The following is a 27,656-nucleotide window of genomic DNA, read 5'->3' on the forward strand; positions in this document are numbered from 1 at the left end:
AGCAAACTCCAAAATATTCAAAAAAGATCTATACAACCATGTCTCCGAAAGAACATCATAGGATTTCAGAACTCAGGGACGCACTTCCCATATTCTCTACATTCATACTTGAGTTAAGCTATATTGATTACAGATAAAGGACAATCAAATGGAAAAAATGATTGTCAACATTTACTTACGTTCATAAAGATTTCTTCACTCTTAGTTTGCAAATGAACTTTATTGAGCAGAACTACAATTTTCCGATGTAACTTTCATTAATAGGGTTTCTCTGTACTGCAAGATGTTACTTATTTAGCAACACCTGAAATAATAACAGCTTTCCATGCATAATTCAACTGCCCCTTTAAAAACCTTCTGTACAAACAGGGTTACATTTTGTGGTACTAGGGGTTAGGTGTTCAAAGTGAAAATTCAGGGGGGACATCATCCAGGCAATGCCATTTAAGTCAGAGGTCTCTCTTGACTGTGAGTTCACAGAGACATATAATGTTTGTGGAATGAAGGAAGGTCTTCTCATTTTCTTTACATTCACTCTAGTGAGTTATGATGAATAAAGGAAGTCTTGAGGATCCAGTAGTCTTCTCCACATTCCTTACTAACAGGGATTTCACCATTGTAAATAACTTACTTGTCCATAAACACCTGAAATATTTAGCGAGGGTGTTCCCACATTCCTGACTTTCATAGGATTTCTCTCTAGTATGAGTTCATTGATGTATTTGAAGTGAACTGGGACAACTAAGGGATTTTCTACATTTTCTATGTTCATAGGACTTCATAGGAATACCTGGAGGCTGCATGTTTGTAACACAGGTGTGGTTTCTCTCCAGTGTAACTTCTTTCCTGTACTTGAAGTGAACTGGAATAAGTGAAGGCTTAGGCACATTGTTTCCACTCATATAGTTTTTCTCCAGTGCAGGACCACATGGGAATATTAAGGAATGTGTTATAAAGGACGTCCCACATTCTTTACATACCTATGGTTTTTGAATACTGTGAGTTTGTATGTGATTATTAAGACTTGAGAACTGTGTAAATACTTTCCCACATATCTCACACTCTAAGGGCTTCTGTCCAGTGTGAGTTCTCTGATGTACAGAAAGGTTTGAAAAATATGTAAATGCTTTCCCACACATCTTACACTCAAAGGGCTTCTCTCCAGTGTGAGTTCTTATATGCTCAATAAGACCAAAGTTTGTAGTAAAGGTTTTTCCACATTCTTTACATTCATAGGGCTTCTCACCACTGTGAGTTCGTGCATGTTTAGCAAGACCTGAGGACTGAGTGAAGGACTTCCCACATTCCTCACACGCATAGGGTTTCTCTCCAGTGTGAGTTCTTACGTGTATAGTTAGGTTTGAAGAAAATGAGAAGGCTTTCCCACATTCCTTACATTCATAGGGTTTCTCTCCAGTGTGAATCCTTACATGAGTACGTAGAGTTGAGGAAAAAAGGAAGGCTTTCCCACAGTCCTTACATTTATATGGTTTTATTCCAGTGTGAATTAGAAAGTGATTATTAAGGTACGATGAATATTTAAAAGATTTTCTGCACACCTTACATTCAAAAGGCTCCCATGTGTGAGTTTTTAGATGTACAGTTAGTAGATAAAACGTAGTGCAGGCTTTCCCGCATTCCTTACATTCATAGGGCTTCTCTCTAGCATATGTTTGCACACGTTTAGTAAGATTTGAGTGCTCAGTGAAAGCATTCCCACGTTCCTTATATTCATAGGGCTTCTCTCCCATGTGTGTTTGTACATGTTTAGTAAGATTTGAGTGGTCAATAAAGGCTTTTCCACATTTCTTACACTCAAAGGGTTTATCTCCAGTGTGTGTTCGTACATGTTTAGAAAGGCCTGAGCACCGAGTGAATGCTCTTCCACATTCCTTACATTCATAGGGTTTCTCTCCAGTATGGATTCTTATATGTTCAGTTAGGCTTGAAGAAATAGTGAAGGACTTCCCACATTCCTGACATTCATAGGGTTTCTCCCCAGTGTGGGTTCGCACGTGATTATTTAGGTGTGAGGAATATCTAAAGACTTTCCCACATTCCTTACATTCATAGGGCTTTTTTACAGTACTTATTAGAGCAGGCACAGAATGGCTTGTGGTGTGTGAAAAAGCCCTCCCACATTGCTTCCATTTGTATAGTTTTTCCCCACTTTGAGTTGTCCTATGTGCCTGAAGGTGTGACTTGTTAAGGAACGCTTTCCCAAAGTCACTGCATTCAAAGGATTTGTCAGGCATGTACGTGCTCTGGGAAACAACATCTGGAGTAAGGCTAAAGGTTTTTTCACAGTGATTCAACATGGAAAGTTTTTCTCCCACAGAGGTTTTCTTGTGCAGATTAGGAAAGTCTTTTCCATACTGGTTACAGTCACAAGTATTCCTTGTATTTTGAGTTCTCGTGTGTGTCTTAAGGCATGAGTGTTCACTGGCGGTTTCTCCACATTGCTTACAGTCATAGAGTTCCCCTCCATGGTGGCTTCCTGCCTGTTGACGAAGGCATAGATGATGATTACAGCATTTTTTAGAGTTTTTAATAGATTCCCCCATTTGAAGACAGAAACATTATTACAATGTTTATGACTTTTTCCATTGTCATTGTATGCATACAGTTCCTGCTCTGTGGATTTCTTTTTAAGATGAATAAAGAAACCCTACAGTAAGAATCCTGTGCCATCTGCTCTAACTTTAAGTTTCTTCCATATTTTCAACAGTTTAAAAAGACCTTAATACCTAGTTACATAGGTTAGTTTATCCCTAAATTCATCATATTCAGAATATCCCTCTGGAGACATTCCTCCTTCTTGGGTAAACACTACTCTCAAATCTCATAGGTGCTGATTTTCCATAATGGAATTCCCCAGTATTTTCTGAGTGTGGTCAATAAGAAATCTCCCTTGTTAAGCTTACCAATTGTATCCCATTTGTTGTTTTTAACCGAATAATATCCTGCCGAAGTGCTGACCCTTTGTTTTTAAGTTGCCATTCTGAAGTAAAACAGAAAAAAAATAAAGGTTTGCACAACAAAAGGTTAAGTAACTTAAAAATGATAAAGTTCATTTGTGTTTGTTTTCATATTAAATATGTTAAAAAATAAATCAAAGATAATTTTGGGCACTTTGGCTATGTCTAGAATTTGGGAATCACAACAACATTGGTTCTAAATTTTCTAATTTTTTTTTAACAGTTTATTCTATACAAATTAAATGTGATGATGAACAAAAAAATCACTATTCTTAGGAAAGGGAAGTAGGAATATTCTGCACAAAGGGCATTACAGTTTAATGCAATCACAGAAAAAAGTCTCGGTAGATGAAATATGGAAAGTTGAAGATATTCTAAAACTTCTGAGTCTAAGGGTGTCATCTTCTGTGACAAAGTACATATTAAAAAGTTTCCTCATTATACTTCCTCTCATGGTTTAAATGTCCACTCTAAAATTCACATTGAAAGTTAATTGCCATTATCATAGTATTAAGAGGTGGGACCATCAAGTGGTGATTAAGCTGTAAGAACTCCACTATCATAAACAGAGGAATGTGTTTATCAAGGGAGCTGGTTGTTATAAAAGCAATTTCTGCCCTCTCTTGCTCACTAACTGTCTGGCCCTTCCCCCTTCCACCATGGGATGATGCAGCACAAAGGCCTACATCACATGCTGGCAGCAAAGCTCTTGGGCTTTCTGGCCTCCAGAACTATAAGCCAAGTAAACTTCTATTGTTTATAAATTGGGTAGTTTCCGGTTTCAGGTATATCGTTATAGCAACACAAAACGCACTAAGATACTTCCAAACATACTAAACTTATAACTGACCAGAAATGGTCTTCACCAACACTGACCTTGGAGAACTCTCTTCTGCACTGTCCTCAACTCTTTTTCTTCCTCCAGCCAAGAGATCAGGCTGGGTTTGAACAGCTGGTATCCTGTACATAGGGAAAGACACATCAGTGGAAGAGGCTTATGGACGACAAGACAAATGTACCCTGGAAACAGGAATTACATTTCTGAAAAAAACTGTGAAATTATTTCAAAAAATTTCAAAATGTAAATAACCAATGTCTTTTGGGGGCAGAAAGATGAGTTATCTCTGACCCTGGTATGTATATCTAGGCTTAACTACACATTTAAAAACCACTAAGAGTTTTATTCAAATAGGAAATAATTGAAGTATAATAACAAATCTTCATTCTCATGGGAAACTACTACCCAGTAATTCTCAACTTTAGAGTGAATCAGATTCATCTGCAGGGCTTGTTAAAGCACAAATGACAAGGCCTCAAGAGCAGACTTTTTAACTCAGTATGTCAATATAGGAATGTGAGAATGTGCACTTCAAATAGAGTGACAGTGATGCTACTGATCCTGGGACCACATTTGCAAACTATTACACTAGATTAAAACCCACTAGTGCAGTAACTATGTCTCTGTTATTTCCCATCTATTCAGATTTGACATCATCAATCCTGTGACACAATAAGTACATAATATGTACCTGTTTCATAGGAGGCTACAATTGGTGGCAGTCTTACCAACTAAGGCCAGGTTCTTGTAATTCTCCAGCATCACATCTCTGTATAGGTTTCTCTGAGTTTGATCCAATAAAACCCACTCTTCTCGACTGAAGTCCACAGCCACATCATCAAAGGTCACTGGGTCCTAAATCATCATACACATGCTGGGTTGAGCCATTGTCTACCCCAAAAGTTCAATGTTCTTAGGCATTCTTCCCTATCAACACTCACTCACTGTCGATCTCCTCCAGTGTATACGGCTTTTTTTTTTTTTTCAGTCATATGGCTTTAATGGTACTTCTTACACATGAACTTATCTCACCACAACTGGACTGGGAGCTCTTCTCGTCTTATTTTCCTTTATGACAGCACATTCTTGAGCACATTAAAATATTTCATAAACTGTAATGTATGAATAAACTCCTTGAGGAAAGAAGCACTTTCATCTTCCTGATCATGTGTTAGAGAACTAAGCTAAATAAGAAACATGCACTTGGCACCATGAGGGTCAAAATAATGTAATTACTGAAATACTGTGATGATTCTCAAAACAGTACCTAACCAATGTAGAGGGTCCACTCCCTGAAAACATTCAACTAGAAACTCTGTCCACGAGTGTGGCTTTATTTGCTTTCAGGAACTGAAGATATGTCCACCTAGAGGAAAATGTGTCAACCTTATGGATGCAAGTACAGTCATCCCTCATTATCCACTGGGGATTAGTTTCAGGAACCCCCTGAAGATACCAAAATCTGCAGATGCTCAAGTCCCTTATATAAAATGACATAGTATCTGCATATAACCTACAAACATCACACCGTATACTTAAAATCTTCTCTGAATTACTTATACTACTCAGTACAATGTAAATAGTTGTTATACTGTATTGGGTTTTTATTGGTATTATTTTTATTGGGTTGTTTTTTTTTTAAACATTTTCAATTGACTGAATATTTTCAAGGTTGGTTGACTCTGCAGATATGAAATACACAGATACAGAGGGCTGGCTGACTGTACGTAATTTTTTAGAAAAATATACTTGTAGCATACCTGATTACAATTTATCAGATAGTCAGCCACCATCCTTGCTGCCTATATCTTTTCTTTATGAAGGCAGATCGGGTTCTTAGAAAGAAGACCTCCTGCAAGAAAAGGAAACAAGAGAACCCAGAGGTGACCATAATTCCCACATTCATATGCCTAAAAGTCATTACATCCTAGTATGAAATTCCCATAAAATCCTGCACACTCAAGACAACACACACATACACACTAGACTGCCACATACTACCAGAGCAGTGTGTCTCACCTAGAGTCAGAAAAGGGAAAGTGGCCCACGCCACACATTGGATAAAGGGTAATAGACTCATTTTATGGATCAGGAAACATAAGCCCTGAGACACATTTCTTTATTTGCCTATGGTGATGACAGCCCCCTCCCAAAGCACATGTACCAGGGACTGAATTACAAAACATCATACTGTGGCCCACTTCAGCATCTCCGAAATAAACCGAAAGTATAACCATTCAGGCCCAGACCACAGAACTCTTTACTGTGTAGGAACACCTAAAAGCAGTCTCAGAAAAAGAGCATCAACAGGGTTTACTACAGGACAAACCAATGGCTGCCATCCTGTGAGGATGACAATGAAATGTGCCTGAACAGTCCTTTCCATGATGCCAAGACAATTTCAAGGCAACTTGTGAATCTAAATGGATAGCACGATCTCCATCTGTCCTGCTACAGAGATATCTGGAGACCTATTTCATATCAATTGTTAATCAACAAACATTACTTGTCAGTCTTTAAGACTATACATTAGATTTCTCTCTACAGAGGATATATGTGAAAACCACTAAAACTGGTATACTCCCTGAATATTAGTAACATTGATTGTCATTTATCAGAAGCAGTATGTGTCAGAAGTCTCAGCAGGAGCCTTACATATATAAGCTCACTTCAGTTCTTCACAAGATACCACTCTTCATATCAACCCTTCACAATAGATATTACCCCAATTTAATAGCTAAAAAAACCCTCTACATTCAGAAAATGCTAACTGGTCCAATTTCACACACTTTAGAAGTGATGAACCAGGACCTGAATGCAGGTTACCTTGTCTCAAGCCTGAACTTTTGAGTTTCTTGTGACTCCCCAATATGATCAAAAGCATATACAGAATTGCACTGCACAATACAGTAAGCACTAGCACGTGTGCTATTATGAGCTAGTATAACTGAAAAGCAGACTTTACTATTTAAGTTAGTTAAAATTTAAAAATTGATACTTGATTCACTTATTGAAGAACTTAAATTTATGTTTGGAAACTTGGTCACTAGAATCCACCTTTTTAACTGTTATTTTGATCAGGTCTAAGTATAAATCATGTACATCTGATTAAAACTTAGTCTTTAATGAATTCTGAAAACTTAGCATGAAGAATAAAAAACTGCAATTTTTTATACTGACTACATACAGAAATAATATTTTGGATATACGGAATATTATTAGAAATATATTTCACTTGGTTTTGCTTTGTTTCTTGTGGGTATTGAAAAATTTTAAGTTAAATATATGACCTACACATTATGTTTCTATTAGGCAGCAATGGTCTAGAGAGCTGTTGGGCAGGATGAAGAAGAGAAAATTGAAATATTTTATCGGTTGACTCCCTTGAGTGTCCCATGATGGAGCTTGGAGCAGTGTAGAGCTCTGTGTCTCCTTTGAAGGTTTCAGCTCTGGCTTATTGCTTTATACTTTCAACAAATAATTAAGAAGTTCTGCTCCTGTACAAGGCACTGAGTACAAAGCCGTGATATATACAAAAATGTCCCAGGCCTCACAGATCCAACATTCCCATGCAAATCGATAAGCAATGACCTAGCAATTGATGCGTCAATTCATTGGTACTATGGGAAAAAAAAAAATCAAGCAGGTGGGTCAGCCCGTAGCTCACTTTGGAGAGTGTGGTGCTGATAACACCAAGACCGTGGGTTCGGATCCCTATATAGGGATGGCCGGTTAGCTCACTTGGGTTAAGATCCCCTTACCGGCCATCTTTAAAAAAAAAATCAAGCAGGTGAGAAAATACTGTCAATCCTCTCCCCACTCTGAAAGCCCAAATATTGTGAATTGGTTCTTGGGCAAGATGATGGCACAAAATTAAACTGTGCCCAATACTTGTCAATTTTATGGGTCTTTTCAGAAAACCACCCTTTTCATAGTATTTATCCTTCTGCACATCTGCCTACCAAGACAACTAGTTCGCGTTCCAGAGGGTTGTACAATGCTTCCCAAATGACTGTTGACCACTTCCAGCGCAGGCAACTCAGTAAATTTCTTCACTAGCCAATAGGCTGCAATGACTTTCTCCAACAAGGTCTGAAGCCAAGTCTTGGAAAGATGCCCCCCAACAGAGTTTGACCTTCCTCAGGTACTCTGTTTAGTTTTCTTTTCATCTTTATATTATACTTTTCCTGTTTAAAACAAGCAATCGAGTGATTTCTGTCTCTTCACTGGACCCAGGCTTATATGTAATTGAGACAGACAATGATCCTACAAAATGAATCTGTAATGAAGAGATATAGGGATTGGGTTGGTCAAGCCTTTGTGGCTGATCAAAGAGTTAAGGTTCTTGACAATGGGAAAGACATTCATCGCATTACATTAATCATCCTATTACGTATGGCTGATTCTGATGAAGTGACAACTGAAGTCTTTGCAGTGAGGGCCCACGTGAAGGATGCTCTTTGTGAATACAGCAGTAATGATGACTAAAAGCGTATGGTGGGGCGACAGACAGAATCTTTTAAATATGGCATAAAGCATAAAGTACAGTCATGTGTCACTTAAGGGTGGTGAAACATTCTGAGAAATGCATCATTATGCAATTTCATCATTGTTTAAACATCAGAGTATACTTGCACAAACCTAGATAGTATACCCTACTATACACCTATGCTATATGATATAGCCTGTTACTCCTAGGCTACAAAGCTCTACAGCATGTTACTGTACTGAATAATGAAGACACCATGGTAAATATCTAAACAGAAAAGGTAATATGTTGCGCTAAAAAGTTACAATGGCTACAAAGTCAATAGGCAATAGCAATTTTTCAGCTTCAGTATAATATTATGGGACCACTGTCATATATGTGGTCCCTCACTGCCAGAAACGTTATTATGCAGCACAAAACTGTAGTTACTGTCAGCCCTTATCAAACAAAATTTGTCAACTTATCCTCTGGACCCAGTTTCAGGTTTATAGGAAATAGCAAGTAATGGAGGAATATTTAAACACACCATGAGAATACAATCAGAAATATCTAATTCTGTGACTCTCTAAGAGAAAGTGTGACTTTCAAAAATCAATATAACAGAGAAACAATAGTGACAGCTCTAAATGAAAAGACAAACAATTGAAATTTATAAACCTTGAATGGATCTTAGATCCCCAAACACCCAACATTATATGTTGAAACGCTGTGGAAAATCCTAGTTATTATATGAAGGAGACATTAGATGACAAATTTTTTAAAATTTCGTAGGTGAAATAATAGTACGGCAATGTCTGTATCTTTGGGAGATGAATTACCAAGCATTTAAGGGTCAAGTATCATGTATGCAATTTTATTCTCAACTTACATTCAAATAATAATTCCCCATAAAATGTGTTTATTATCTGAGAAGAGAGCAAACATTAACAATGCTGAAAATGAGTAAATCTACTATAATGGGTACCTCCTTGTACTAGATATTCAAATTTATTAGATTCAGATTTTTCAAAAGAAAAATGTGGGAAAAAATACACTTAGTCCAAACATGCTGTTAATAATAAATTCAATTATTCTAGTACCAGTGTGATAAAGACTCCATCCTTTCTTCCTGGAAGCCCCTGTTTTGAAGCGCTGTGGGAATGTACAAGCCTCAGAATTTCAGATGAAGAGAATAGCTGAGAATTCTTATTTTTCTTTAGTAGAAAAACTGGTAGTCTACATATGTTCATACATAGAAATATGCACACTGCAGACACCTGAAAACCTATCTTATCTTTCTAGGCAAATGTAATGTGTCAAAAATAAATAAAGGACATGAAAGACAAAGGCAAATTCTCAGAGACATCATTTTTTTTTAAAGAAATGGAAGTAGAGGCCCTCCTGAACCAACTTTCTCCCAGTGCTCACCTGAACACGCCATAATCGCCAGGTCCAGAGGCATAAGGAAAGAAGGCTGAAGTCAATGTGCCACGATTGGCAGAAATTCTTTTCCTTCTGTGAAATAATTCAGAAGGGTTGCTTTGGAGGCTTTGGAAGGGGCTCCAAAGTGGCACCCCAAGGACCAGCCCTTAGGGCACTTCCTGACCCAGCTCCTCAGGGGACTGAAGGCAGGTCCACATTTTTGCTGACTCCTGGGTGGTTGCAAATGGGATAGCTCTTTGGTCAGGCCAATGTTCCCTATTCAAGGCCACCCCCTGTGGGCTGCCTCCATTTAGAAAGAAACAGCCAAGGCTCTAAGCCACATGAAGGTCACATATATTTTGGCCCACACCAGTGCCACCACTCCTGGAGCAACGCTTAACCTCAAGGCTGATTCCTTCCCGTGTATACCAGTCACCACCTGCTCTGGTCTAACCACATCTACCGCTCTGCCAAGATTCCCCTTATGACCACCTAAGCCCTCCCCACAACTTTCCCCTTGTATCTCAGTCTAGAATCTCTCTGTTCCAGCCTTCCTCGGTCACCAATTTCATACACCCTTCTCCATGGCCAAGTGGGCCCATATGTTGGTGGCCCATGGAGGCACCACAGACACAATACAATAATGTGGGCCCACCGCCCAAGCATTCCCTTCACAACAACCCTGGCCAAGTGAACTGTCCTCAATTGTAAGTTGTGCTCCCTGACCAAACATTGGAAATTGCTTTGTTATGCCTCGGTTTCTTGAGAGGAATACCCCTTTACCAGATGGCAGGTTGATTTCATTGGCCCGCTTCCTCCTTAGGCGGGCACTTCCCCTTTCCCTATAACTGCCATTGATACACATACCAGTCTTGGTCTGTGTCCCCAACGAGAAACACTGTGATGGAAAAATTATTTTACCAAATGTACCCTTCCTGTTTGGACACCCTGAGGTGGCAGAGTTGCATCAAAGATCCCACTTCACAGCCCACACACCCCAACAGTGGGCCCTCAAACAGCACATACAATGGAACTTCCAATTGGCCTACCATCCACAAGCTTCTGGCCTTATCAAGCAAGTGGTGCTAAAATTCTTGCTGCTTAAATTACAGCAAGGCAAATGGAAACCCAAGTGGACAGCCCTTTTACCTCAGGTGTTAACCATACTAAATTTCAGGCCTTATGGTTATCATTCCCCTGAACATAATTGGGTACATATGGCCACATAGTCAGTACTGGTAAGTTTAGTGGAATTGGATTCCTTCTTGTTGAGATATAACAATATATATAATCCCCCAACGACTCCTATAGATTTAAAATATCAATCATCTCCCCTTCTAATACCCATTGGAGACCTGCTTAGGGATAGGTGGTAAGGTATGATCCCCTGGTAACAGAGAGCCCAAGACTTTCCTGAGAACAAATCCACAATGTTGCTCTGGAATCACACCTATCCGCTTGAGTTACTAATATCTGCTGCAATTCCTAGGTATGTATACTAGCTTCAAAGGATGGCTTATTTCTCCTAATCAAAACTCCCCACAAGAGGTAGAAATAATTGCATCAGGGCACACGGAAGGCATGTTATGGATTTCCAAAAGAGGGGAGCAAGCACTAAAATTGGTAAATATCAGCAACATCAGGAGATGACAACCTGGTCATGGCCCCCATCATGATCCCAGGAACAGATCCCCAACATGATAAGCATATCCGCATTCTGACCTCAGGTGGATCACCAATGAAAGAAAAGCTCTAAAATGGCCCTATGGTAAGTGTTCACGTGGGGCAGCTCACAGGTAAGCACAGAATACTAAAATGTGGATATTCACTGTTGCTGGCATTACTGTACACCTGTTGGGCCGTTTGAGTTTTGGGGCTCCTTTTAGACCCCAGTCAGGCCACATTGGAGAGCTGTTGGAACCAAACATCCCTGGTGCACAACTGTACCCCAGGATGGGGAAAGTGTTCTTGTTGGAAGGCAGTCCCGGAGGGACTGCACCCAAAGTGCCATCTGGTGTGGATACAGACAACCCAATTACAGTCCTTTACGTTAAATGGAACCAAAGGCACTAATGTTTAACACTGACCCAACCTCAACAAACCGTCCCAGAGATTCTAACTTCAGGACGATGGCCAGCTAACTACTCAAATTTTAACCCAACTGCTCATGCTGTGCACCTCTGACCCATTCATCATCACCCGAGGTAAGATTGCTGAGAACAAGTCACTAAGCTCTGTCTGGCCCAAGATCATGCACGTGCTTCCAATTTATACTATCTATGGATAGTAACATCCTACTCCAGAAAAAAGTGCCACCCAAATCTTTGCACAGTGCGCCCCAGGACCCCCAGCAATTTCTTATAATCTGTGATTCTAGTGATCAGCCTTAACGATGTAAACAAACTCTGCTCAGGGCCTCACAAATATCTCAGGCCACACTACACCTTTAAGACCCTACCTTCCCATATTTGGTTGCTACCTGGGAAGGCCACCCAGTCACCCCACCAGAGATGACAATGCCTCAGACAACATCACCCACCCCTAGAAGTGATCGTGGGAAATGATAACCCCTCAGACAACATCACCTCTGCTGAAGACAATGAGGGACAATACCACCCCTATCAGACCTGAACCCTTGGCCAAGACAATACCCAGTAAGATGAGACAACTTATGACGGACAAACTCTCCCAGGACTTGGGTATAGAACTCAAAAGTTGCCTAACATCCCTGATGAGGAATCTTTGGAATGGCATGTTGAGCAGATGTTATTCCATCGTAGTAGGAAATTCCCATATAATGCTGCACACTCAAGAAAACTCATACACATACACACTAAGCCATACAGTGCCACAGCAGTTCTGTCTCACCTAAAGCCAGAAAAAGGGATGGTGAGCCATGCTGCCCATCAAACTGTAATAGTCTCATTTTACAGGTAAGGAAACTTAAGCCCAGAGAAAAGTAACTCTCTATTTGCCCATGGTGACAAATCTCATTAAGAAGATTAAGCAGCACGTCTCTTCAAAGCATGCATACTAGGGAAATGACTTACAAAACATCATTCTCTAGCCAGCCCACTTTAGTGCCTCCAAGATGAAGCAGCAGGGTAGAATAAATGCTTAGGCCCAGACCACAGGACTTCATATTATATAGGGGAGGCCTAAAGCAGATTCTCTAAGAGTAAGCATCAACAAAGACTGGCCATGGGCCAAATCAATGGCTGCCATTTTGTAAGCCTGTAGGGTAAAATGTGCCCTCATGCTCTTTTTCTAGATGCCAAGAACACTCCAGGATAGCTTTAGATTCTAAATAGATAGTGATCTCCATTCCTCCATATTCAGGGTTATTTAGAGTCCAGTTGTTATCAGTCATTAATCAACAACCATTACTTCATCATCAGTCATCATACATTAGCTCACTCTGCAGATGATATATGGGAAATGGTGTAGTCTCTAACATGAGTATTCCTAACACCAATTGCCATTTACTGAGGACTAATACATCTGAATTCGCAGTAGCAGAATTATATTTATAAGCTCGCTTAATTACCCTACCAACTCTTCACAGTAAACAATATTACCCCTATTTAGTGCTGAAAAAAAAAAACTAGATTCAGACGACACAAGTAATTATTCAAATGTCATCTAGTTAGGAAGTGATAAGCCAGGACTTCAATGCAGGTAAGTTGATCCCTAATGTTTGATCTTGTGCAGTGTTGTTATACACCACATAACCAGAAGCCGGTATAGACCTGCGCTGTATGACAGTCACTAGCCATAGGTGTTATCATTTCATAAAAATTAAGTATGGCTGAAGTACAGAACTTTTTGTTTTACTTAATTTTAATAAATTAACTTCAAATTAAAAATATTTGATTTTGTTATTTGAAAATTCCTTAAATGTTTGCAACAACTTAGATACTTTTTTCAACTGCTAATTTTATGAGATATACAGAAAAATCAAGGACATCTGACTAAAATTTAGTGTCCAGTGAATTTCAAAGACTTAGTATGAACAAAAAGAATGTAAACGTCTCCATACTAATAGTTTTGCTATATGGGGTAAAATAAATTGCTACAAATACTCGTTTCTTTTCCTTTTTCTTTCTCTTTTTTGGTGGTTGGCTGGTGCACGGCTCCAAACCCTTGACCTTGGTGTTACCAGCACCATGGTCTAACCAACTGAGGTGCCCAGTCAGCCCTGTTTTTAGGTTACTGTGGATACTGAAACTTTTTAATTTATATATATGACCAGCACATTGTATTTCTACTGGACAGCACTGGTCTAGATTGCAGCTGGGCATTAGGAAGAGCGGATTAACGAACTTTCATTGGCTTAACACACTTGAGCTTCCCTTGTTAGAGCCTGGAGTAACTTGGAGCTCTGTACCTCCTTTGGATTTTTCAGCTTTGGCTTATTACTTGACTCTTTCAGACAATTAGAAAGTTTTCTCTCTGAAAATATTTGCAAAATATATGTCTGACAAAGGATTAATATCCAGAATATACAAGGAACTCAAACAACTTTACAAGACAAAAACAAGCAACCCAATTAAAAAATGGGCAAAAGAGCTAAGTAGGCATTTCTCTAAGGAAGATATACAAATGGCCAACAGACATTGAAAAAATGAAAAAATGCTCAACATCACTCAGCATCCGGGAAATGCAAATCGAAACTACACTGAGATACCATCTCACCCCAGTTAGGATGGCTAAAATCCAAAAGACTCTGAACAATAAATGCTGGCGAGGTTGCAGAGAAAAAGGAACTCTCATACATTGTTGGTGGGACTGCAAAATGGTGCAGCCTCTATGGAAAATGGTATGGAGGTTCCTCAAACAATTGCAGATAGAACTGCCATATGACCCAGCTATCCCACTGCTGGGAATATACCCAGAGGAATGGAAATCATCAAGTCGAAGGTATACCTGTTCCCCAATGTTCATCGCAGCACTCTTTATAATAGCCAAGAGTTGGAACCAGCCCAAATGTCCATCATCAGATGAGTGGATACGGAAAATGTGGTATATCTACACAATGGAATACTACTCAGCTATAAAAACAAATGAAATACTGCCATTTGCGACAACATGGATGGACCTTGAGAGAATTATATTAAGTGAAACAAGTCAGGCACAGAAAGAGAAATACCACGTTCTCACTTATTGGTGGGAGCTAAAAATAAATAAATAAATTCACACACACACAAAAAAAGCCAGCGGGGGGGGGGGGGGGGGAGAAGACATAACAACTACAATTCCTTGAAGTTGATACAACAAGCAAACAGAAAGGACATTGTTGGATGGGAGGGGGGAGAGGGAGGGGGGAGGGGGGTTTCGGTAATGGGCCACAATAATCAACCACATTGTATATCGACAAAATAAAATTAGGGAAAAAGAAAAGTTAAGGTCATGTAGTAGAAATTTACTCTTTTAAGGTTTGTTTTCCTAAACTGCACTTTGTTATTATCTGCTAGACTCAGGGCATTATTTCTTTATGCTACCCACAAAGGAAATACCAGATCTATTAAAAAAGTGAGAGGGTTGAAAAACAAACAAACAACAAAAAGAAATTAAATGTCACCTTCTTATCCAAAAAAAAAAAAGAGAAAGTTTTCTCCCTGTCCTAAGCACTAACCAGAGAGCAGAGAATTACAGAGAAAATGTCACATGCCTTAAAGACCCAAGATCCTATGGGAGAAGATAAGCAATAAATTTCAAATATCAGTTAATAAGTGCTCTGGAAAAAAATCAAGCAAGTGAAAAATACAGAGTGTCCTACACACACACACACACACACACACACACACACACACACTCACACACACACACACACACACAGACACACACACACACACACACACACACTCACACACACACACACACCCCTGGAAACACAAATAGCCTGAATTGATTCTGGGGCAAGATGATGGCAGAAAAGGGAAATAACCACTGGCTATATCACATATAGCCAAAAAAAAAATCACAAAAAGAATTGATAAGGTTTGCACAAGAAACTCAGAATACACTGCAAGTAACGGGCAGCCGCAACAGGGTCTTGGTTCAAAACAGTCAAATCAAACCCTGTTCATATAAATCTTTGTGTGTCTGTTTATATGCAAGTGTTCATTGATATAAACTAAACATTAACTTCTATCTCCTTCACATTCTTATTTCATATACAACTTATTAGAGGTTAAATTTACAATGTAGTGTTTAAGTAACAGAATATTCAGTGAGAGTGTCACTAAATTTCAGGATAAATTAATAGGCCTCTGATGGGAAACAGTGCACTTTGTCACTGTGGGCAAGGGTGAGAACTTCTTCCTTTGTATACTGTTAGGTAAAAATATACAGTTGTTTCATTCGTGTAAGAGAATTCAAATGTGTGTACAAGGGTGCATAGGGATGTTGAGGACCCAAACTCTTGACTATGACTGTTATCAATTTATTGATTTCAGCTTCAACATGTCCTGTGGAACAATGGACTAGATTCCTTAAGCATTCATCTTCTACACTAAACATGTGAAATTTAGATTCAAATTAGATTTAAATCACTCTCCTGCTTAAAAGATTTCACAAGCTCCCATGGTCTTAGAATATAATTCAGACTGACATTCCTCTGGTCCTAACCCTGCTCTGCCTTCTACCTCCCATTCCTCTCCTTTGCTTCAACCAACCCCCTCTCCTTAGTACAACAAATATACGAGGTTCTCAACTGCTCTGGAATTTTGCTCACTACATTTCCTACTTCTGAAATATTCTCACTTACTCCACACCTCCTCATCCTAGCTTAAAGACTTGACTAGCTAAATCATGCTTTGTTCTCAACTTAAATATCAATCCTCCCCACTATGTCCTCCCTCCTCTTATCAGTGCATTAAGTCCATAGAACATACTTGCCAGTATTCATTTAAATGTCTTCCCTAGTATATTGTAAGTTCCATGGTATCAGTACGATATCTGACTTGATGGTCATTGTTTCCCTGTTGCTGGCAGAGAGCCTAGTTTGTTAAAAAAAATTCAATGATCACTTGTGGTTGCCAGACAACTGCCATTCCCCACACAAAAAATGTTAAAGTAGGAGTTCCGGTCAAGATGGTGGAATAGACAGTCCCCAGCGTCACTCTCCCCCACAAATCAACCAATTTACAACTATAAAAATGTAACAACAGCCAAGAGCTCAGGGGAAGAGGAGGAGAGACCTACAGAGTTCATGGAGGCGGGAGAAACCACAATGAGAGAAAGAAAAAACTGCTTGGAGCATTTTGGGCCGCGACCACTTTAAGGCTGGAGCTGCTGAGCGCATGGAGCAGGAGCCAGCAGAAGCTGCAGCTGTGCCCTTCGGATGGAGTTGCTTGGAGGCGGCAGGGGAGAAGAGGGCCTTGGCGGCCCCCAGGACAGCAAGGGTTCCCGTGGACACACAAAGTAGCGAGGAGACACAACAACTGAAAAAAGGAGCCATTTAGAGGCCAGTGAGTCATCACAAGGGACCAGCGCAGGGCCCATCCCATGGGAAGCGTTTGGAACACGGGCAGTGGGGGAGACAGGCCCACTGGGAGAACACTGGGACAGAATTGCATGGGGTGCAGTTTGATGAAAAGACTCAGGCCCAGATCAGAGATTCTATACGACCCAGGTGAACCGGGTCTCTGGAGAGCTGGAAGTACCTATAAGGTCAGCCATTAAACCCTGGGCTGCACAAAAATCATTCCCTAAGGAAACAGCAGCAAAGCAGCAATTTAGCTCAACAACATAGCTCAAGTACCGGTTCCCACAGGAAGTTCCCTTGTTTCAGAAGTAAGCAAAGAAGAAAAAATTAGTTCCAGCGCAGGCACACCACCAGCGCCTGAGGCCGCCAGGGGACCAGAACCACCCCCCTACCAGGCACACCACCAGGGCCTTGGGGCCCACCTGGGGGCCTGTGCATGGATCCGGGACCAGAGCCCCATCCACAACCAGGCACACCGCCAGCCAGCACCAAGGAGCATGAGAAAAACATCAAGTCCATGTGTGTGGCCCACCACAGACACCACAGTAACCACAGCTGCCCCAAAAGTGGTTAGATGTCACAACCATCACACAGATGGTCCAGCAGCCACTGGAGTGCATTGACACAAAGAGAGTCACCAGCAGAGACCAAAGAAAAGAAGAGGATATCTTTCTCCACAAAGCCCATTCCAAAGTGACAGAAGAAGCATCTGCTCTATGATAATATTGGGGGACCCAAACACACCTCTCAGCATTGGACAGATCATCTAGGCAACAAATCAACAGAGTAACCATTACTCTTTCAGAGGGAGAGAAGAAATCTAGGGTTATCAGTGGTGGGCGGTGGGAGGGTGAGGGGGATAGGGAGAGATTTGACAAGAAGCATAAAGAATAAGTGTAATTTGTAACAATATATATACTAGTAATATTGATTTGATCAACATATGTCAACGTTGAATCCCAAAAATATGTATAATCAACTATGATTTAATTTTTTAAAAAAGTTAAAGTATAGCTAAGCACAAACAGAAGGCATACAAAAATCGAATTACAATGCAAAAATTAAATAAGACTCATATAAAATGTCTGTCTGCAATACTAAATAAACCAAAACACAATACTTCCAAAAATACATTTGAGTATTCTTACTCATGATGAAAATAAGCAGGATGTTGACTGACTTTTTCAAAACAAGTGCCTGGCAGTTAAAACTAAAATCTGTTTCTCATTTTTCCCCAGAATAATTTTTAAACAAGTTTTTAAAAAGTTGACTCAGAAACTGCCAAATGGTACAAAATCTGCAGAAGAGAAAAAATATAACGTACAGCAAAATTAAATGTACATTTTCCCTTTGACCTACACATCCAGCCTTAAAAGCTTACACTGGCAATGTACCTCCACATATGGAAAAAAACATTTAGAATTTACTCAGTACAAGTTACTCATAGATGGTCACGGATGCTTAAAGAATTGGGAACAAAGGTTGCTGGGGAACAAGATATACTGAGTGTCAAAATATCAACCCACAAATTACTTTCTTATTCAAAAGGGAAAGTCTATCTTTAAAAAAAATTGCTGAAAAGAGAAAGAAAAAAAGGGTTGTGATGATCACTACCTTAAGCAAGTATCAAACTTAGCATCACTAACAGTGGGACAATATATATGTATGTCTACCTGATAAAATACAATTGGAAGTATATAACATCACCTGCAAAACATTTTGCAAATTATCTCTTGAATTCTCTAAACACGGAGTTGGCAAACTACGGCTCATTGGTCTGTTTTCGTTCATTTGGTTTTACTGGAACAAAGCCATGCCTACCTATTTACTACACTAAGTGGCTGCATGACCACCACAAAGACACACCTCATTAGCTGGAAGCATTATGGCCACCAAAGCATCAAGTACTTACAATCTCGCCCTTTATAAAAAGACAAAAAGCTTGCCAATCTCAGCTATGAACCCAATTATCAGTTACAGGAAATACAAAAAAAAATGGGCTAATTTACATACTTCTCATTTCCATGGGAAGACAATCATAACTATCCAAATGACTGTCTAAAAGAGTGTATGGCTCTCTTCAAAAAGTCAATATGATGTCTCCAACAGGGACTAATCTAGGTCCAGAGAGACCAAAAGACGTAGGCAAAGGCAATACAGAAACCTTTAAAGGATCCTAGATCCAAAAACATAAAATACTTATTTTGGAACAATGTGGAGAATTTTAGCTTTTTACACAGAATAGATATCAGAGGATATTGTTTCTCATTTTCTTGATTAAAATAATACTGTCGTGGTTTTAGTGGGTCAATGTGCTTATCTTTAGAAGACGCATTACCACGTATTTAAAGGTAAAGTACCGCGTCTACAATTTATGTTCAACTTAATCTCAAATAGTTCACCACAAAATGTACTTATCTATATGAGGACAGACGAAACAAGAAAAACACTAAAAGTATGTGAATCTACTACGATGGGTATTCATTGTATTGGATGTTCAAATGACCAGTAGGTATGTTTAAGACTTTTGGAGAGAAACATGTGGGGAAAATTATACTTAATCCAACCATCCTGTTAACTGTGAATTAAATTATTCTAGTACCAATGTAAGAAAGCCTCCATCCTTTCTTCCTGGAGGCCCCGGTTGTGAAGCTCTGTGGTGTTGTACGGCCCTGGGAAGTTCATATAAAGAGAACATCTGAGTATTCTTAGGTTTGTACAGAAAAAAAAAAAAAAAAAAAAGACTTGGAGTCTACAAATATTTATATTCACATACAGAAACACGCACACCCTACACACCTAAGAAATACCTTTATCTTTCTGCCTGAAAGTCATCTATCAATAATTACATGATGCGCAAAGAAACAGCCACATTCTCAGATGAAACATTCTTCTGCATAAGAAAAGGAGGAAGAGGCCCCTCGAGCCAACTTCCACCCAGTGCTCACCAAAAAGCGCCGGTTTCTCCGGATCTGTGAGCTGCTCGGGGCCGGAGTCAACCTGACTCAAACGGAGGAAATTCTCTTCCTTCTGGAAAAGTAATTCACGAAGGCTGCTACGGAGGCTTTTGAAGAGGAGGGCACACAATATGTAAAGACCCCGCGGACGCGCCCTTAAGGCACTTCTCGACCGTCTCCAGGCGGGAGACTGACGGCCCGAGCGGCCTTTCGGCCCTAGGAGGACCCGCAGCCCAGGCGGACGCGAGCGGAGCGGGCCAGGCCCTCGCGACCTGGGTCACGCCCGTCCTTTAACGAGCCCCCTCCGTCTCCGGGTGCCCCCTTCACAAAGGGCTCGCCACAGCCGGAGGGTGATGAGGACCCGGGACGCGCCGAGTTAGCGTCCTCGGAGACGGCGGCGCACAGCTGACGTCCACTTCCGCTTCCAGCCGCAGGCCGGGCGGGGCTCCGGGGCTGGGGCCTCAGGCACGACAGACCCTTTCAGGCAGACAAATTCTAGTTTTCCTCCAGGGTGGGTGCTGATGGGCTCCGGCTAGGCTCAGGGTGGGGGCTGGAGGCAAAAGTAGGCCGAGAGACAGGATAGAGGTTAGAGACATATTGGGGGCGGGGCTACGTGCGGGGGCGGGGACGGAGACGGGGCCAGGAGCAGCTTGCGGTGGGATAGACCAGAAGGGCAAGACTCGGGGTGCAAGCTCACCCCCTCGGATGAACCCCGAAAGCGTTTCTGGCAGCTTCCACCCACATTCCTAGAGCCCTTGTAGTGATTCTCACCTGTTGAATAACCTGCCATGAAATGGCCTATCTCCTCCACTCAATCAGTCCAATCTTTAGCTGTTTATTTCCTCTTTCCTCTTTTTATTTTGGGGACACCATGCTAAACTCTACAGGTCGATTTCTTTGAGTTTTCAGTGTCATGTTTTTTAGAAATGTTTAATTTTTCTTTTTCAAATACATATTTCTGTTTTTATCTTTGACGTCTTACCAGATGATCTAGGGCCTCCCATACTACGTTGTAAAATAGCACTGATACCAAGCATTATTCACTTAGTTTCTCGATCCTTCTGTGCCATAATATATTTATTTATGCCAATATCAGTATCATACTCCTTTGAGTGCAATGATTTTATATCTAGTTCAAATTCTTCGTCTTTTTTAGTATTGGATTGTTTCTCTTTATTGTTCAAGTTTTAATATTTAGTAGTAAAAATAGAATGGTAGCTAATATGTTCTTGCCTCTTACTACTCTACATGCTTTGTAGACATGACATTTTTCGCTGTCTAGATGATGTTGGTATTGTCATAATTTTCTCTTTTGTTTGCTCTTTGGAACAGCTTTATTGAGGTATAATTGGCATATCATACAGTTAATCCATTTGAAACTATACAATTTAATCTTTTCTAAAATCTTCAAAATTTTAGAAACTTTTCATCATTCTATAAGAACTTTTTTCTATCATAGCTCCCATTTCCCTCCTTCCTTAACCTCCAGGCAACTAGAAATCTTTTGGTCTTTATATATTTGCCTTTTGTAGACATTTCCTATAAATGAAATCATGCAGTCTTTTGAGAACAGCTTCTTTCACATGGCATGTTTCTTCAAGGTTCATCTGTGTTGTGGCACATACTCCATTTCATTGCTGAATTATACTCCCTTGTAAGGATGTACTACATTATATGTATCTGTTCATCAGGTGAAGGACATTGGGTTGCCTCCACTTTTGAGTTATTATAGGTAATACTGCTGTGATTATTCACATATCTTTTTGTGTATACAGGTTTTTGTTTCTCTTGGATGTGTACTGAGGAGATGAATTGTTGGGCAATGAGTAACTACACTTTGAAGAACTATCAGACTGTTTTATCCAGGGGCTGTACCATGGCACATTACCATCAGAAATATTTGAAGGTTCCAATTTCTCCATGTCCTGGCTAACACTTATTTCCTGTCTTTTTCATTTTCGCCATCCTAATGCTATGAAGTGATGTTATTTACATTTGTATTTCCTAATAACTAGTGATATTGAGCCTCTTTTCATGTGCTTGTTAGCCAATTGATGCATTCTTTTGGGAAATGTCTGTTCAAATTCTTTGTCTTTTTTTAGTATTGGATTGTTTCTCTTTACTGTTGAGTTTTAAGTGTTCTTCATATACTGTGTATGCAAGTGCCTTATCACAAATATGACTTGTAAATAATTTCTCCATTCCATGTGTTCATTCACTTTTGATAGTATCCTTTGGCCTATAAAAGTACTTAATGTTCATGAGTGTCCTTTGAAGTACAAAAGGTTTTAATTTTCATTAAGTCCAATTTATGTATTTTTTCTTTGGTTGCAAAGTGCTTTTGGTATCACATCTAAGAAACCATGGCCAAATCCAATGTTATGAAGTATTTCCGCTATTTTTCATCTTAGAATTTTAGTTTTAGGACTTATGTGTACATCTTTGATCCATTTTGAGTAATTTTTATATATGGTATAAGGTAACAATCCAAATTCATTTTTTTGCATGTGGATATCCAGTTGTCCCAGCACCATTTGTTGAAAATATTCTTTTCTTTTCCCCATTGAATTCTACTTGGTACCCTTGATGGAAATCAATTGGCCATGTATGTATGAGGCCTTCTTTCTGGACTCTCAATTCTATTTCATTAATCAGTGTGTCTATCCTTAGCCAGTAGTACGTGGTTTTGTTTGCTGTAACGATAAGTTTCAAAATCCTCAAGTGTGAGTCCTTCAACTATATACCTCCTTCTCAAGATTGTTTTCGTTATTTCCTGTTCCTCCATTTTCTATGATTGTTAGAAGTAGCTTGGCCATTTCCGCCAACAAGCCAGCTGGGATTTTGATAGGCACTGTATTTATACTACAGAGCAATTTGCAAAGTATTGCCATCTCAACAATATTAAGTTTTATAATCTAGAACATGGGGTCTTTCCGTTTTTTCTCCAGATCTTCTTTATCAATAATGTTTTGTGGTTTTAGTAAGCAAATTTTACACATCTTTTGTTAAATATACTTTTAAGTATTTTACTCTTTTAAATGCTATTATAAATGGAATTGTTAATTATATTTTTGGAAACTGCAACGCTAGTATATAGAAATACAATTGGTTTTCCTATATTGGTCTTGTAATCCTGGAACCTTGCTAAACTCATTCATTAGTTTTTGTAGTATTTTAGTAGTCTCTTTAGGATTTTCTACATACAAGGTCATGTTATCTACTAATGTAGACCTACAATCTATTTTGAGTTAATTTTTATACAACATGCAAGGGTTTAGTGTAGATTCACTTTTTACATATCAATATCTACTGATTCCAACACAATTTGTTGAAAATACTGTCCTTTCTCCATTGTGTTGCATTTGCAACTTTGTTTAAAAAATCAATTAGTCCTATTTGTGTGGGTCTATCTGTGGACTCTGTGTTCTTTCCCATGGAAAATCTTGAATCAGGATATGTGATTCTTCCAACTGCATTCTTCTTTTCAAAATTATTTTGACTATTCTACATCTTTTACCTTTTAATGTAAATTTTAGAATCAGCTCATTTATATCTACTTAGTTTCTTGATCCTTCTGTGTTTTCATGAAATCCTGCTCAGTTTTCATTGGAATGCTTTTAACTTATAGATCAATTTGATGAGAATTAATAGCTTTACCATGCCAAATCCTTTGAACCATAAACACAATAGGAGGTACTTCAAAAAGTTTGTGGAAAAATAAAATTAAAAGATAACACGAATTTTTCAAAGAACTTTTTGCATATTCGTATTGGCAGCTGGCCAGTACAGGCCTTGACCTTGGTGTTATCAGCACCATGCTCTAACCAATTGAGCTATGTCCATTTTCTTTCAGTTATGTCACTTTTTCCCTCATGTATTTTGAAGGTTTGTTGCATGCACAATTTAGATACTTATGTCTTCTCAGTGAATTATGCTATATTATTGGCACTCTGTTATGCCATTTTTTTTTTCCTGTGGTGATTTTTATTCTGAAGTCTATTTTGAATGAGGTTCAATAGAGCCTCTCCAGTTTTTTATTCATTAATGTGTCCATGGTATGTACTTTTGCATCCTTTTACATGCATTCTTGTAGGCAGTATGTAAGTGGGTCATGCTTATTACCCATCCTATTAATTAATTGGTATATTTAGATCATTTACATTTAATTTTTTTATATATTTGCATTAAGTTTTACCATTCTGCCATTTTATTATTCATTCCATTTGGTCTGTTTCGATTTTTTCAAAATACATTCTCAAAAAAAAAAAAAAAATCACAAGACCAGATGGCAATAGAAGAAGAAAGAAGCGTCTTTACCTCAATAAGAAGAACTAAAAAGAATTTATAGCCATTCCTCACCTATCACAATATTCTTTGAGTTTTAATGTTGTTTTTCGGGGCTGGTCCTGTTCATCTTATGTGCCTATGTATCAGCCTGCATGCTAGTGGCTGTGTCCACAGGTTTGTGGGCTTAGGACTGTTTCACCTTGTGTGATTCTGGATCAATTTATAAGTCTCTTAGCCAGTGTGCTGGTCAGGAACTGGGTGGCGGGAATGACTATGTTCAAAATTCTTTGGATGCTTTATATGGAAGATATTAATTAAAACTTTTAAAACGACATGTTTTATGTAATGGAGTAAGTAAATTTCAGGCATCATGAGGAAAATTAAGGTAATGAGGAAATATTATCAACTCAAAGAATGAAAAATATTAGACAAATGGGAAGCATAAAATGACAAGGGCTGGCCAGTTAGCTAGCTTGGGAGAGTGTGGTGCTGAGAACACCAGGGTCAAGTGTTCAGATCCCCTTACCAGCCAGCTGCCAAAAAAACAAAAATAAGAGGACTGAATTAAATCTAAATGAATCAATAATTACATAAATGGGCTAATTGCTTTCATTAAATGAGTATTGTTAGTTTAGACTTTTAAAATATGAAGATTAATGCAATGTAGGATTCTGAATTGTATCCTGACTGAGATAAAGGACAATACGAAAATGTGGAATTAAAAAAAAGAAAGAAAATGTGGAATTTGAATAAGGTCTGTAGATGATAGCATTTGATCAATGTTAATATCAAGGTTTTAATAATTATAGCATGGTTGCCTAAGATGTTAGCTTTAGGGGAAGTTGGGTGAAGGATATACAGAACACACTTTGCTATTTTTATAACATTTCTTGATGCCTAAATTTATTTCAAAATGAGAAGTTTATTAAACATTGTTCTGGGATAGTTATCCTTGGTAACAAAGATCAATAACAAGGGTGACATCAGTTCGAGGTTGGACCAATAATTGTTGGGCAGATATCCTTGCAGAAGTACTTTTTGTTAAGGTTGCAGTGGTTTCTGTGCAAGGTTGTGGTTTTGCAGAGTCCTTTGTTTTCAGGCATACATGCATGAAAATCCTCTCTTCATGGCTGTTCCTGGTTCTATTTTCTATTTGTCAGGGTTTTTTGTTTGTTTGTTTGTTTGTTTAACACAAGTGACTCCATTTTGATTCTGACAACTTTCACACCATGTGGCCTGTTCTCTTATTTTATGTAATTAGGTCTCAACTTCTCCAGAAGAATTTATTTAGGTATAGAATGTAGCATTAGGCACTTGAGATAAAATAATGGAGAAAGCAAATATTTCTGACCTCATGGGGCAAGACAGTGTGGATGTGTGGCACACAGACACCTCCTTGTTCAGCCAGCAAATAATTAAGAGCAATTCCGTTATCTAAAACTACTCCAGCATGGGAATCTAATGAGTACAACTGAATAGCAATAGCCTTTGCAGTAGAATCTGTCTGCAAGGATACCTAAAGTAATAGATAAGTTTGTAATCATGTGTTCCTCAGTCCAGATACTGAGCCATGGTAGAAGAAACATACTAAAAGTGAAAAAATGTAGAATTATATGGATTACCAAGTAATGTCCTTCTTATGGGGCTACCATCGTATATGTGGCCCATTTTGACCGAAATGTCATTTCAAAATGTCATTTCAAAATGGTACAGGATTGTAGTTTGGATTTTGTTTCATGTGTTTTATTTATTTATTTTTATTTTTAATTTTTTTAAAGATGACCAGTAAGGGGATCTTAACCCTTGACTTGGTGTTGTCAGCACCATGCTCACCCAGTGAGCAAACCAGCCATCCCTATATGGGATCCGAACCCGCGGCCTTGGTGTTATCAGCACCGCACTCTCCCGAGTGAGCCACAGGCCAGCCCTTGTTTCATGTGTTTTATGTGTTCAAAAATAAATGAAAAGCAAAATAAATAAATAAGTAAATAAATAAACAAAAATAAAAATAGCAAACCTCAAAATGGAAAGCAAAGGAAATACAGCAACATAAATGGATATAAAACTGATAATAAAACCATGCAGAAAAATGTTTTATTATGAAGATATACATAACATTAAAAAAAATTTTTTTAGTGATTTTTAACACACAGTAAATCATTAATTCAGCCAGTCCTGTAATGCTGAACATTGAGTTGTTTCTCATCTTTTTTTTTTTTAATCTAAAACACTTTATTTATTTGCTTATTCAACAAATTTTGTTGAGTGGCTACTATGTGCCAGGCATTGCTAGGCCTGAAGATACAATGGCAGACAAGGTTATTCCCTTCCCTGAATTTACAGTATGATGGGGGGGCAGGCACAGACATTTTTGAAGAATCAAATAAACAAATGTAGAATTATAGCTGTGAAGGGACAAATTAGAGGACAATGGTATTTTGAGTATTTGCAATAAGGAGATTTTGACTTAGGTAGGACTGGAGAGGTTTTGGACTGAAAATATTGGACTGAACCTTGGTGCAAGATCTGATGCCTTTTACAAAGAAGGGAGGGAAACACTCAAAGCAGAGGAAATAATGTGTGCAGAGGCTGAAGAATATCTGAGGAGTTTGAGCTAAGGACACTTAATCTCTAATCCTAGAAAAAACAGCTTTATTGAGATATAAGGGTACTTTAAAAAGTTCATGGAAAAATGGAATTAAAAGATAATACAAATCTTTCCGTGAACTTTTTGAAGACCTCGTATAATTCATTTACCATATACTTAACCCATTTAAAGTGTACAAGTCAATGATTTTTTTGGTATATTACATTATTGACTTTTTAGGATTTTGGTAAACTATACATAGGTTCTGGCCAGTTAGCTTAGTTGGTTATGGCGTGGTGCTGATAACAAGGTCCAGGGCTCAATCCATTTTGGCCAGCTGCCAAAATGAAATATAATGAAATATATGTAGCATAAATATTGTCATTGTAACTATTTTTAAGGGAACAATTCAGTGGCATTAATTTACATTCTTAACGTTGTGCAGCCAACACCACTATCTCCAAAACTTTTTCATCACCCCAAACAGAAATTTTGTAACCATCAAGCAAGCAACAATTTCCTATTCTTCTCCCCCAAGCCCGTGGCAACCTCTAATCTACTTTGTCTGTTTCAACCATTTTACATTGGGTGAGGTATGGAGAGGACAGACACAGATCAAGAGACACATCT

General features: G+C 38.8%; 1 protein-coding gene across 1 annotated transcript; it reads right to left on the minus strand.

The window, feature by feature from the left end:
• Window positions 1–252: 252 nt before the first annotated feature.
• Window positions 253–20,474, minus strand: LOC134387218 (zinc finger protein 121-like). Its single transcript, XM_063109623.1, has 6 exons — window positions 20,144–20,474; window positions 5,577–5,668; window positions 4,545–4,671; window positions 3,855–3,938; window positions 2,925–3,001; window positions 253–2,501 (listed from the first exon to the last, which is right to left on the minus strand). Exons 2-6 carry the CDS (start codon window positions 5,607–5,609, stop codon window positions 981–983), a joined length of 1,842 nt encoding a protein of 613 aa, XP_062965693.1. The 5' UTR covers window positions 5,610–5,668; window positions 20,144–20,474; the 3' UTR covers window positions 253–980.
• Window positions 20,475–27,656: the final 7,182 nt, after the last annotated feature.

The sequence above is a fragment of the Cynocephalus volans genome, chromosome 10, assembly GCF_027409185.1.
Source record: "Cynocephalus volans isolate mCynVol1 chromosome 10, mCynVol1.pri, whole genome shotgun sequence".
NCBI classification, from domain to species: Eukaryota; Metazoa; Chordata; class Mammalia; order Dermoptera; family Cynocephalidae; genus Cynocephalus; species Cynocephalus volans.